Source organism: Choloepus didactylus, chromosome 8 (genome assembly GCF_015220235.1).
Source record: "Choloepus didactylus isolate mChoDid1 chromosome 8, mChoDid1.pri, whole genome shotgun sequence".
Taxonomy (NCBI): Eukaryota; Metazoa; Chordata; class Mammalia; order Pilosa; family Megalonychidae; genus Choloepus; species Choloepus didactylus.
In genome coordinates this window covers 14,073,243-14,087,971 of record NC_051314.1, presented here as the reverse complement: position 1 = coordinate 14,087,971, position 14,729 = coordinate 14,073,243, and the positions used below count along the sequence as shown (strand labels likewise).

The window sequence follows — 14,729 nt, the reverse complement described above, 5'->3', positions numbered from 1 at the left end:
AGGTGATTCCTACTTTTCCCTTCACCCACAGCCCAAAGCCACATTCATTTAGTTCATTTTAAGGTACTATTATCTAAGTCACATTTCATAAGTATCTGCTTCTTCAAACTGTCCATTCCTCATACACAACCCTTATCAACAGGGTTTGAATTGGAGAAGTGAGGGCAAAACGACAGTCCTTTATGTTTCAGCAAATTTGGTAGCAGAGAGAATTCCATTTTCCTGCTGATTTCTATTACAAAAACAAGGAAAACATTCCTTTTTAAAAAAATACTAATGGTTCAGAGTTAAAGTTTGGGCAAGGAAAGGGTTTTGTAACAAAAGGTTTTGTCCTGGAAGAATTGTAGAGCACTTTTAGAATTTTGAGGCACATTTTAGAACATTTCAATTTCTTGATTAGTAGGATCCAATAGTGCAAGTGCACACATACCCAGATTCACAGTCTCAGAAAACAGCACTCCTTCACATTCCAGTTATGATTGAAATCTTAAAATTGAGTCATGATTTCAAGTAGGGTAGTGAATAGTTTAATACTTTCCAAGCTTAAATTTTTTTTATTTTAACCCCAGATCATTGCATTCAGAAAACAGTCATTAAATTTTCTACTAAATATTCTTCTTCATCTTTGTTCTTTATAGTAAATGTCTAATATGGTAATACTAGGGTAATCTAATAATAATAATCTAATACCAAAACCCAATACTTTAATATGTTTTTATTGTTCTTAAATGAGATCCAATGCATTTTAGACCAAAGTTCATTATATGTACGCACTTTTATTACGTAGCCGTGCAACCTTAAAAAGTTTATGCCTGTTCTCTGAAGCAGGAATTTCTGGTGTGGGGGCAGAAGCACATGCTGTTGGTGAGTTACCTGTACCAGGTAATCTTTTAGGAAATGTCATAGAGTAGGAGGTACGCCGTCTAGTCCGACATGCTACTTCCCTCTCTTTATACAGCAACTGTTCATCCATCAGTAATGTTATGACTTGCTTAGATTTTTCCCGGATATAATAACCTGAAAATACATGAAATTTGCTTATAAATGGAAATATGAATTAGGGCTACAATTTTTATTCCAAATGAAATTAAGAAAAAAATGAAAATGTGAGCAAAGCAAAAAAATCTGTGGCAAATAAAGAGGGAAACCTAAGTTACAACAGAATTGTCAATAAATATGCTTCTTTTCTTATATTTTAAGAACTGAATCAATTAACGTATGGTAAAATAGTATAATATATTGGCATTACTTTTTTATTTTATTTTAAATATGCTATTGGATTTTCCTTTTAAAAAAATACATACACAGCAATAAATCAAACAAAATAGGCATACAAAGAAGAATTAATTAGATCAAGATGTATTTACCTGGAATATGCCCATGATATATGTTAAAGATTTAAAGTAATACACATGGTATGATTCAAATCTGTAAGGCACAGGGGAAAATAAACCACTAGATATTTGTACAGAAGAGAGAAATAGACACACACATAGTCAGACAGAGAGTGTACTCACAACACTGCTAATATCTTTACCTTAGAGAGGTGGAATTGGGATGGGACAAGAGAAGGGAAAGAAATTGGCTTTTCTTAGACATCACATGCTATGGAAACCACGTGGTGCCTTTACTAGCGGGACAGCCCAGGCTTCCAGAGATGGCTCAGTCCTCAGCCATCTGTTTGACTTTGAGCCAGTCATGTGGGCCTGAGTTTCCCATCTGAAAATCAGTATAAGCTTTATCTGCTCAGTCTAGTTCACAAGCATAAAAGTATTATACTCTTTATTCAATGACAAGGAAGTATTATTATTATTATTATTCTCAACCCTATGCTATGAGAAATGATAGAAGAAATCACCTCTCTACTACCTGAGACCAATTCATATAAACATCTCATGTCTTTCTAAGCATTATTTTGGAAATAAATGGAAAGTCCCTAAAAATCCACTACTATGCTCATTTGGGGCTCCAAGTATGATGAATTAAAGTATTTATATTTTCCAACTACAATTTACCAGCAGTAGAAGTAGTGAGAAATGGTCAAAATTGGGGTATATTTTGAAGACAGGGACCAACAATGTACTCCAACTGCCTGTCATTTCATTAAGGACTGATACAGATAGTGTCAGAAACCTTGCTCAAGTTTCCAAGATTTTTATTTTCCAAGATTATGATTTACATTTAATCTAATCTCACTTCTTAGTCATTTCCTCCTTCCAAACTGATGTCATAATTGCTTCAAATCTTATCATTTGAAACACCCTTAATTCCCATGATTAATTTGCAGTCCCTAATCAGAAAATCCCACAATGTTCTGGGTTACCACTCACTTGTCACGTGATGGATAGAAGTCTTTTGTGAATTTCAGTCTCTGGGGATAATCTGCCCTATCTTCTCCGTGGATATTTCACATAGCCTGGTTTTGGAGGGGTGAAAAACTTGTTTCCCCATTCTTAACTTGAGGAACTCATCTCCTTCCACTTTCCCCTACTCCCTCCACTCTAGCCACCCTGGCCTCCTTTTTTGGCAATCCTACCACACTCATCCCCTTAGAGCCCAGTGCTGGCTGTTAGTTCTGCCAGGGACTCTTTGCATGGCTACCTCCTTTTTCATTCAGGTCCCTAATGACCACCCTCTCTAAAATAGCCTGACCCATCATTCTCTGTTCCTTTCCCTGCTTTGTTTTCACTTCAGCATTTATCACTGCCAATATTATATTAAATATTTATTTACTTGTTTATTGTCTGTTGCTTCATCTAAAATATAAACTCCATGAGGGAAAAGAGATCTCATTCACCCCTGTATATTGTGTCTAGAAGAGTGACTGGGACATAGCAGATGCTCAAATATTTACTGAGTGAATGAATTAATGAAGGAACAAATTCCCAAAAAGGCTCAAGTTTTTTCCTTGATACAGTGCAAATGGGACCAGATTGATAAAAGAAACTGAGAGCCAAGTTACAACTTAGCTGCCTGAGAAAACTGCTTGACCTGAAGTAATTTCTTTAACACCCCTAATTAGAAAAAGTTAGAACTAAAACTTAAAGGACAGATGTGGAATACTCTACTTGGAGTCTGTGTGGATTGGTGGGATTTGAGGGCAGCTGTGCTAGTTTTAAGAGTACAGGAAGGAACACCAAGCAGAAAACTAGTTTTGCAATGGTAGAGGGCTTCCTGAAACATCAGGGCCAGTTTACCAAAAACCCTAAAGAAGAATCACCCAGAAGTGAGTGTCCCACTCTAGGCAGCCCAGGTTATCCTTGCCCATCCTCAAGATATTAGATTATTAATCTGACTATATTCCAAAGCATCAAAGTTGAAAATTAGGAAATCCTAAAAATAACCCAATAAACCTGCTCCAAGGATGAGTTAAATAATAACAGTAATAATAAGATGGCACCTACTCACTTCTAACTAACATGTATCTGAAAAGGGGGACATAGTACTAAAATGTGGGGATGATGGGGTCTTGATTCTGGAAACAGACTAAGCTGAGGCAGCAACTGATTTGTGTCCCAAAAACAGAAAAGAGAAGAGAAAAGAAAAGAAAAGGAAAAGGAAAAAGAGAAAGAGAAGAAATGGAAAAGAAATCATGGATTCTCTGAAATAAGAAATTAAACTAAGCAACACATCAATATCCAAGGATATTATATAAAACATACCAAGATGAAAAGGTTATTAGTTTAGATGCAAGTTAAAATGAAAATAGAGCTATATACTGTTTTAGTTGGGGCTCTTTTAGTTGTAAGTGACAGAAATGCAATGTCAATTGGCTAAGGCAAAAGTCAAGGGAAAACCCGGGCTGCAACTGGGTCTCAGGTACTGATGAAGCAGAGATGGGAAAACTGCCAGGACTCCTTTTCCCTCTCCCATCCCTGCTTCTCTCTGTACAATGACTTCATTTTCTCCTCTTGCTGATTGGCTTCTTCTATCTGTACGTGGATATGGCCACTGACAGCTCCAGACTCACATCTCACACTCTGCCACCTGCGAAGTCCCCACCCTCTTCCTTCAGTCCAAGTTGAAATACCGAGAATGACTCTGATTGGCCCAGCTTGAAATGGTCACATGCCCATCACGATGGCCAGGGGGGTAAAATGCCACAATTGGCAGCCTCCAAGAGAACACGCAGTGGAGTAAGGGGAGAATCAACATGATAGGAAAAAGAGTGGAACGCCCACGTGAGGAGTCCTCCCAAACACCAGGTGCAGGCAAGGAGATACAAATCACCATGCAGCAGCTCATCCAAGGATATTCATTTATGCAGTGATTTAATCATTTTCTGACCACCTAAGTTTGAGGAAATGTTCTAAGTAACAGGGGCAGAGCTGAGAGAAAACAAGCTCTCTACACTCGTGGCACATATATTCCAGCAGGTTAAGACAGCTAATAATCATAAATAAAAGAAGATGACTTCAGATAAAATAAGTACACTTAAGAAAATAAAGCATGGTGATGTGCCAAAGATTAATTGGGGTAAAGTCAAGAAAAGTCTTACTGAGGAAAGTTAACATATGAACTGAGTGTTGAACTGAAAGAAAAAGTCAGCCATGAAAAGACTTCACAGCAGAGCGCTGCAGGTAGAGGGAATAGAGAATGGGAAAATGCTGAAGCAGGAACAACGATGGGAATAGAGTATGGCCAGGAATGGTCTGTCATAAGCACAAACAATAGAAGACAAATTGTGGGGAATTTTAAACCAATTAAAAGACAACTGTTCTTTATTATAATCATGTGCTAACAGTGTCTATGGTAAAATACTTGTTCCTCCCAAAATATCTTTTCTTGATCAAAGTTCTAATTATAGAGTTTTAATAAAAATTATTATGCATGTTCTTTGAATGAACACATTTTTATTAGTTATTCTTTAATAAACATTGTATTATACATGAAAGTTAATTCAGAGAACTCCCAGCTATAGTAAGTTCCCAACATACTTAGTTAACGCACAAAAAATGACAAAAAATAATGGTCTTTATTAACTACAAAGAGGAAAATAGTAACTTTACAGTGGAGAAATCTGGTAGACACTGCTTTAACAACACCAGAAACAAGCCATATCAAGTACTACCTGATAGGATGAACTGAGAAGGGTACATCACTTTTGTGAGATTCTTGCTAAAAATGTACAACCTCAATATAATTAGGAGGTATATCAGACAAACCCAAATTGGGGATATTATGCAAAATAACTGGCTAACACTCTTAAAAGGTATCAAGGTCATGAATGACACAGAAAAACTGAGGAACTGTCCCAGATTGGAGTAGACTAAACAAAAGAGACAACTAAATGTTATGTGGGATCCTGAACTGTATCCTGGATCAGAAAAAGGGCTCTGTGGGACAAGTGGCAACTTTGAATGATATTAGTTAATAGAACTGTATCAAAATTATTATACTTGTTTTGATAATTTTACTACAAGTTATATAATATGGTAACATTTGGGAAAGCTGGGTGAAGGATATACTGGAACTCTTTGAAATATTTTTGCAATTTCTTTGAAAGTGAAATTATTTCTAAAAAAAAGATAAAAATGCAATTGATCAATCAATAACTAAAAGGAAAAATCAATAATAAGGTAATAATATTTTAATGCCTCGGTCACTTTCACCAAAACTAGATACTCATTCTAAAACCCTGGATCAAATAGTGCCAATGTATATTTATCACTCAGCATTTAATCTGATTTTCACAGAAAATAATTTCAAAAAACTTTACCAAATGAAATAGAAATATATGAAGAATTTTCTGGGGAAGACATTTTAGTGGAAACTCTTAACACAGGAAGGAGTTGAAAACCAATAGTCAACCTTGAAGAAACAAAGGCAAACAATACTGCAATTTCCAAAAATTCATTGTGAAATGGAATTTTTATGAATCTCTGCTAACTTAATCCTATGTTTAAGACTTTCCTAACTCCTTACATAACTGTTGTTCATATGAAAGAAACTTTACAGAACTAAAATTAATTATAGTTGTTTCAAATGTATTTTTAACATAATTGTAAACAAACTCAAAGGAAACAAGATAATTAGGTTAAGAAAACAAAACAAAAACAAATCCTTGTAACATCTTAAGAGGAATAATGGAAGATAATTTATGCTTAAAACAAATAGAGAAGGCTAAAGAAATAGGAGGATTCAAAGAACAAAATAAAAGACAGAGATGGAGGAAAGGAAGATCCAGTTGGACAAAAAAAAGAACTGACAGACTATCTGATGTGTTTGAAATACTGAGACGATATTTACACTTCTGGCTGAGAATGCTATCAATTTTACCTCCTAAATATTTCTCACATCTCTTCATTTCTCTCCTTATCTAACCATCATTATCATGATCTAATCATCTAAACTACTGAACTGGCTTCTCAATGGTCCCCCACACTTAATCTTACACCTTTCCAATCCTCCATCCACAGTTAAACCAGAATGAAATTTTGAAACATAAATCATGTAATTCCATTGCTTAAAACAGTATATGACTTCCCAATGTTCACAGGAAAAAAAAATACCCTTAACATGGCCCTACAAAGCCCTGCATGATCTGACCTCTCTTTCTTTTTTAAATTCTTTACTCATGCAAGGCTCCCTCGGACCCATGCACATGCATTGCCTATAGCTGAAAGGATCATCTCCCTTCCAGGGATCACTAAAATCATATCTTCTCTGACCACAATGTAATGAAGCCAGAAACCAACAACAGAGGGAGAACTGGAAAACTCACAAATATTAGGAAATTAAACAATGTACTCTTAAATAACCAATGGGTCAAAGAAGAAACCAGAAAGGATATTAGGAAATTTCTTGAGATGAATGAAAATGAAAATATGACATACCAAAACTTCTAGGATGCAGCAAAGGCAGTGCTGCAAATTTATACCTCTAAATGCTTACATTAAAAAAAGAATATCTCAAATCAGAGGCCTACCTCACAACTGGGGAATCTAGGAAAAAAAAGAGTAAACTAACTCAAAGAGAGAGGAAGTAAGGAAATAAATATTAGAACGGAATTAAATGAAATAGAGAATAAAAAACAACAGAGAGAATTAACAAAACAAAAGTTGGTTCTTTGTAAAACTAATAAAACCAATAAATCTTTAGCTAGACTGAGAAAGAAAAAGTGAGGGCAAAAATAACTAAAATCAGAAACGAAAGGGGAGCTATTACTACCAACCCAATGAAATAAAAAGGATTATATGAGGGAACCGGCTTTAGTGGGACTGTCATGGCAGCTCGGATTGGTCAGAGGGTATTAAGGAAGGTGGTCTCGGGATGCTGTCCGAAGTCGGGGGCAGGGGCAGCGGCCGGAGCCTCGGCTCCAGCGCACGAAGGTGCGCGTAACGTCAGATATTTAGCTTCCTGTGGTATATTGATGAACAGAACTCTTCCACTACATACCTCAGTTGTGCCTAAGGAGATATATGCAAGAACTTTCTTCAAAATTGCTGCACCGCTAATAAACAAAAGAAAAGAATATTCAGAGAGAAGAATTATAGGATATTCTATGCAGGAAATGTATGATGTGGTATCAGGAATGGACGATTATAAGCATTTTGTTCCTTGGTGCAAAAAATCGGATGTAATATCAAAGAGATCTGGATACTGCAAAACACGATTAGAAATTGGGTTTCCACCCATGTTGGAGCGATATACCTCAGTAGTAACCTTGGTGAAACCACATTTGGTAAAGGCATCCTGTACAGATGGGAGACTTTTCAATCATTTGGAGACTGTTTGGCGTTTTAGCCCAGGTCTTCCTGGCTACCCAAGAACTTGTACTTTGGATTTTTCAATTTCTTTCGAATTTCGCTCACTTCTACACTCTCAGCTTGCCACGCTGTTTTTTGATGAAGTTGTAAAGCAGATGGTAGCTGCCTTTGAAAGAAGAGCATGTAAGCTGTATGGTCCAGAAACAAATATACCTCGGGAATTAATGCTACATGAAGTTCATCACACATAGAGGAGAAAGAAGAATTGGTGTCACCTACTTCTAAGTTTGTTCATATTTAGGAAGTGCTTTCATCATTAACTTTTAGAAGTCAGAAAGTATTTGTTAAACCCAGCTTTGATTATAAACCTGCACCATTTAAAATTTGCACACAGAATATTGAACCACATGTACATAGTATTTTCTTCAATCAAGTATAATTCAAAGCAATGTATACATCAGCATGTTCTGCATTTACAATGGGATGTCATCACTGTTGCTAGAATACTGACATCCCTCTTCAGAGCAGAAATTGAAACTAAGTTTAAACTTTCCATTATCACTTTACTTGAAAAAGGTTAGTTTAGATATTCATGATGTATGTATTATATTAACCATATCACACTTAAGTTATTAAATTCACACTGTGTAACTTATTGTTACAGGGGCTGCCCTGTGGCTTAGCTTATTTGCCTAATCATTAGATATTTTTAAACTTTGACTTAAAAAACTGTCAATAAAAGTCCCCTGGCACTTTTGATACTTTAAAAATTGTTCTTATGGGGGGTAGAATTCAGTGCTATAGTGAGGTTAGCTTCCAGATAAAGAGTGAATATATTTTTTGGTGAGTGGTCCAGACTTTAAGCTACCCTCTCCCAGGTACTTTGGCTGCTCTTTCAACAAATACTAATTGTGCACCAAATTTTGTCTTCAGCAGATGAAGATGGTTGATACATCTCCAGCACTATGCATCCCTATTTTCTATTTATTATGTATACTCACTTTGGTATTTCAGACTATTTTTTTTAAAACAAATCAATGTAAGGACTGAAGTGGTAACTTAATAAAGGTAATTTGTTTATTAAAAAAAAAAAAAAAAAAAAAAAAGGATTATATGAGGATACTATGAAACAAATTAGATAACCTAGATGAAATGGACAAATTCCTAGAAACACACAAACGACCCTACCCGCATAGACTCAAGAAGAAATAGAAAATCTCAACAGACCAATAACTAGTAAAGAAATTGAATCAGTCATTAAAAACCTCCCAAAAAAGAAAAGCCCAGGACCAAATGGCTACAAAGGGGAATTTTACCAAACATTTCAAGAAGAATTAATACCAATCCTGCTCAAACTCTTCCAAAAATTGAACAAGAGGGAATGTTACCTAATTCATTCTATAAGGCCAACATGATCCTAATACCAAAGCCAAATAAAGATATCACAAGAAAAGAAAATTACAAATATCCCTTAAAAATACAGATGTAAAAATACTCAATAAAATACAAGCAAACCAAATCCAACAGCACATTAAAAGGATTATACAAGTGGGATTTATTCCAGGCATGCAAGGGTGGTTCAACATAAGAAAATCAATTAAATACACCACATTAATAGAACAAAGGAAAAAAGCCACATGATCATTTCAATTGACACAGAAAAGGCATTTGACAAAATCCAGCACCCTTTTGGATAAAAATACTTAGAAAACTAGGAATAGAAGGAAACTTCCTCAACACGATAAGGGCATATACGAAAATCCAGTGCTAACATCATACTCAATGGTGAAAGACTGAACGCTTTCCCTCTAAGATCTGGAAAAAGACAGGATGGCCACTGTCACCACTGTTAGCCAATATCATACTGGACATTCTAACCAGAGCAATTAAGCAAGAAAAAGAAACAAAAGACATCCAAATACAAAAGGAAGAAGAATAAGAAAACTCTCCTTATTTGCAGATGCCATGGTCCTATATGCAGAAAATCCTGAAAAATCCACAACAAAGCTATTGGAATTAATAAACGAATTCAAGAAAGCGGTGGGGTACAAGATCAACAAGCAAAAATCAGTAGTGTTTCCTACAACTCAATGACGATAGTACAGACAGCCCAATTAAAAAATGGGCAAAAGACATGAAAAGACAGTTCTCTGAAGAGGAAATACAAAATGGCCAAGAAACACATGAAAAAATGTTCAGCTTCACTAGCTATTAGAGAGATGCAAATTAAGACCACAATGAGATACCATCTCACACTAATTAGAATGGCTGCCATTAAACAAACAGGAAACTACAAAGGCTGGAGGGGATGTGGAGAAATCAGAACTCTTATTCACTGTCGGTGGGACTGTATAATGGTTCAGCCACTCTGGAAGTCAGTCTGGCAGTTCCTTAGAAAACTAGATATAGAGTTACCCTTCGATCCAGCGATTGCACTTCTCGGTATATACCCGGAAGATCGGAAAGCAGTGACACGAACAGATATCTGGACACCAATGTTCATAGCAGCATTATTCACAATTGTCAAGAGATAGAAACAACCCAAATGTCCTTCAACAGATGAGTGGATAAATAAAATGTGGTATATACACATGATGGAATACTATGCAGCAGTAAGAAGGAATGATGTCATGAAACATATGACAACATGGATGAACTTTAAAGATATAATGCTGAGCGAAATAAGCCAGACACAAGAAGAGAAATATTATATGCTACCACTAATGTGAAGTTTGAAAAATGTAAAACAAATGGTTTATAATGTAGAATGTAGGGGAACTAGCAATAGAGAGCAATTAAGGAAGGGGGAACGATAATCCAATAAGAACAGATAAGCTATTGTGGGTAAATTTAATGTTCTGGGAATGCCCAGGAATGACTATGGTCTGTTAATTTCTGATGGGTATAGTAAGAACAAGGTCACAGAAATGTTGCTATATTAGGTTACTTTCTTGGGGTAGAGTAGGAACATGTTGGAAGTAAAGTAGTTATCTTAGGTTAGTTGTCTTTTTCTTACTCCCTTGTTATGGTCTCTTTGAAATGTTCTTTTATTGTATGTTTGTTTTCTTTTTAACTTTTTTTCATACAGTTGATTTAAAAAAGAAGGGAAAGTTAAAGAAAAAAAAGAAAAAAAGAAAAACAAGGAAAAAAAAAAGATGTAGTGCCCCCTTGAGGAGCCTGTGGAGAATGCAGGGGTATTCGCCTACCCCACCTCCATGGTTGCTAACATGACCACAGACATAGCGGACTGGTGGTTTGATGGGTTGAGCCCTCTACCACAGGTTTTACCCTTGGGAAGACGGTTGCTGCAAAGGAGAGGCTAGGCCTCCCTATGGTTGTGCCTAAGAGCCTCCTCCCAAATGCCTCTTTGTTGCTCAGATGTGGCCCTGTCTCTCTGGCTAAGCCAACATGAAAGGTGAAATCACTGCCCTCCCCCCTACGTGGGATCAGACACCCAGGGGAGTGAATCTCCCTGGCAACGTGGAATATGACTCCCGGGGAGGAATGTAGACCTGGCATCGTGGGACGGAGAACATCTTCTTGACCAAAAGGGGGATGTGAAAGGAAATGAAATAAGCTTCAGTGGCAGAGAGATTCCAAAAGGAGCCGAGAGGTCACTCTGATGCATACTTTAGACAACCCTTTTTAGGTTCTAAAGAATTGGGGTAGCTGGTGGTGGATACCTGAAACTATCAAACTACAACCCAGAACCCATGAATCTCGAAGACAGTTGTATAAAAACGTAGCTTATGAGGGGTGACAAGGGGATTGGGAAAGCCATAAGGACCACACTCCACTTTGTCTAGTTTATGGATGGATGAGTAGAAAAATAGGGGAAGGAAACAAACAGACAAAGGTACCCAGTGTTCTTTTTTACTTCAATTGCTCTTTTTCACTCTAATTATTATTCTTGTTATTTTTGTGTGTGTGCTAATGAAGGTGTCAGGGATTGATTTGGGTGATGAATGTACCACTATGTAATGGTACTGTAAACAATCGAAAGTACGATTTGTTTTGTATGACTGCGTGGTATGTGAATATATCTCATTAAAATGAAGATTAAAAAAAAAAAAGTGTTCACAGACAAAAGGGGCTGCTGCAGCTGAGACAGACACTTTGAAGACAGCTGTTGGAAGCTGACGCAGACATTTTGGAGAACGCCATTTTGAAACGCAACCTGGGAGCAAGCAGATGCCAGCCATGTGCCTCCCCAGCTAACAGAGGTTTTCTGGATGCCAATGACCTTTCTCCAGTGAAGGTACCCTATTGTTGATGCCTCACCTTGGACACTTAATGGCCTTAAGGCTGTAACTTTGTAACCAAATAAACCCCCTTTATGAAAACCAATCTATTTCTGGTGTTTTGCCTAACAGCAGCATTTAGCAAACTGGAACAATACCTTTAATTTAAATCTAGAAGTGTCTATGTATAAAATGGCCCATATAAATGAAATTAACTGCAATTTCATGATTCACTTAATAGCACATAAATCTGTAATGCACACATTTCTAAGAATCTGAATTGGTTTTATTAAAAAAACAACACAATTTGTGTAAATAAATAATTTGGTGGTATGAAAAAGTTTTCCCATTCCACTGAGTATTTTTCAGACAATTTTAATTAAGTTCATTCTAGTAGTACAATGAAACACCCCTAGGATATTTTTAAGAACTCAATTAGGAGAGGCTGTGTAGCATAATAGAACAAGGCCAGTGTCAGGATATACAAGATCTGCTCATGTTCAGCCATTAATTAGCTGTGCAACCTTATCTAAATAACTTAATCTCTCTGAGCTTTAGCTCCTCATATCTATAAGAAAGTTAATACAAACCCTTCTTTTTTCATAAGATGTTATATGAACCAAACGAGATAAATGTACAAGAAAATGCTCTTTATTAAAATTTAATAGTGCTCAAACAACTGGATACCATATGGAAAAGAATGAACTTTTTAACCCTTACAACATACACAAGTTAATTCAAGGCCAATCATAGACTTAGCTGTGCTGCTGCAGAAATATAGCCTCAGGTCCACCTGTTTAGGTTTGCTAAAGCTGCCAGCATGCAGTATACCAGAAATGGGTTGACTTTTACAAACGAGATTTATTAAATTACAATTTGCATTTTTTAGGCGGTGAAGATGTCCAACTCAAGGCATCAACAGGATGATACCTGGACTCTGAAGACAGGCTGCTGACATCCATGACACCTCTGTCACATGGAAAGGCACATGGCCAACATCTGCTGGTCCTTTGCTCTCTGGTTTCATTGCTTTCAGCTTCTGGCTTCTCCATCTGTGGCTTCCTTCCTCAGGTTCTATGTCTTTTTCCATAAGCTCCTCTTAATTGCATCTCTTTTAAAGAACTCCAGCAAAAGGACTAAGACCTCCTCAATTGAAACAACCTAATCAAAAGGTCCCACCTACAAGAGGTCTGCACCCACAGGAATGGATTACAAGAACAAGGCCTTTTCTAGGGTACATAAAAGCTTCAAACCACCACACTGCCCTTGATCAGGAGCCCAAAGAATGCCTCAGGAAGACACAGACGAATTATATACACGTTTATTTCAGGAAGCTTACATATAGGAGACATGGTCCAGGGCGGCAGCTGGACTCCAAGCAGCACCCCACAGCATGCAACAGGTTATATGGAGATTACATAGGAGAAGGACAAAGATGCCCCAGAGCCAGACTGTGCAAGACCACAGACTTATTTATCATACTCAGGAATGTGTATAGGACCTTGTGCCAGTTTGGATGTATTATGTCCCCCAAAACGCCATGTTCTTTGATGCAATCATGTGGGGCAGAGGTATTAGTGTTGATTAGGTTGGAATCTCTGGATTAGGCTGTTTCCATGGAGATGTAACCCATCCAACTGTGGGCAAGACCTTTGATTGGATAATTTCCATGGAGGTGTTACCCCACCCATCCAGGGTGGATCTTAATTAAATCACTGGAGCCATATAAAAGAACTGACAAACAGAAGGAAGAGAGAACAGCTGAGATTGACATTTTGCTGCTGCAGCCAAGAGAGACATTTTGGAGATGGCCACTGAAAGTAGACTTTGGTAGTCCAGAGTTTGCCTGGGAGAAACCAAGAGGACACCCCCAGATGCCTAGACAGGAACATCCTGGGAGAAAGCCATTTGAAATCAGAACCCTGGAGGAGACGCCAACCACATGCCTGTGCCTAACAGAGGTTTTCCGGACGACAGTGGTCTTCCTTCAGTGGAGGTATACTTGTGCTGATGCTTTAATTTGTATATTTTCATGGCCTTCAGACTGTAACTTTGTAACCAAATAAACCCCTTTTATAAAACCCAATGCATCTCTGGTATTTTGTATAACGGCAGCATTAGCAAACCAGAACAGACCTCTTGGAGCATATATGCAGGCAGAGGTTTTATATAAAGCAACTCCATCCCTCATGGTCACAAAGCAGAGTTTTGACCAGCATTATCTGCCCTAAGTATATCAAGTAACTACTCCCTCATTCCTTCAGGCTTGGCCAGGTCCCTTAGAATACTTGCTGTACTATTCCTAGGAAACAAGAGGATGGGGAAAAGTGGGGGCAGCAAGGTTTGCACATGAGAAAATATTCTTACACTAGCTGAGGCTACAAAGCTTCTAGAAGAAAACAGGAGAATATATTCATGAACTTTGAGAAGTCAAATTTCTAGACAAGGCATAAAAGCATTAACTATAAAAGAAAAAATAAATTGGGCTTCATGAAACTTAAAAACTTCTGCTCAACAAAAGACATCATCAAGAATGAGAAGAGACACATCACAGACTTGGAGAAAAGATTTGTGATACATATTTCTGACAAACAAGTCATATCCAGAATACATAAAGAACTCCTACAAATCAATAATAAAAAACAAAAACAGATAAAAATTTAAAACAGGCAAAACATTTAAACATGCAAAAGACATCCATCTGTATGGCTAAAATCACATAAAAAGGTGCTCAACAACTTTAGTCATCAGTGAAATACAAATTAAAACCAAACTGAAA

At 37.1% G+C, this 14,729-nt stretch overlaps 2 protein-coding genes across 2 annotated transcripts in view; one reads left to right on the top strand and one right to left on the bottom strand.

The window, feature by feature from the left end:
* Positions 1 to 14,729, bottom strand: part of ENTHD1 (ENTH domain containing 1) — a 195,165-nt gene that overhangs the window by 143,181 nt on the left and 37,255 nt on the right. Inside the window, 1 exon segment of the mRNA XM_037847074.1 lies at positions 775 to 1,017. Coding sequence (XP_037703002.1) covers positions 775 to 1,017 — 243 coding nt within the window.
* On the top strand, positions 7,210 to 8,783 carry LOC119542373 (coenzyme Q-binding protein COQ10 homolog B, mitochondrial-like). Its single transcript, XM_037847076.1, has one exon. It carries the CDS (start codon positions 7,226 to 7,228, stop codon positions 7,958 to 7,960), a length of 735 nt encoding a protein of 244 aa, XP_037703004.1. The 5' UTR covers positions 7,210 to 7,225; the 3' UTR covers positions 7,961 to 8,783.

Coding starts and splice junctions, on each gene's coding strand:
- LOC119542373 (XM_037847076.1), top strand. CDS start 7,226: ATGGCAGCTCGGATTGGTCAGAGGGTATTAAGGAAGGTGGTCTCGGGA.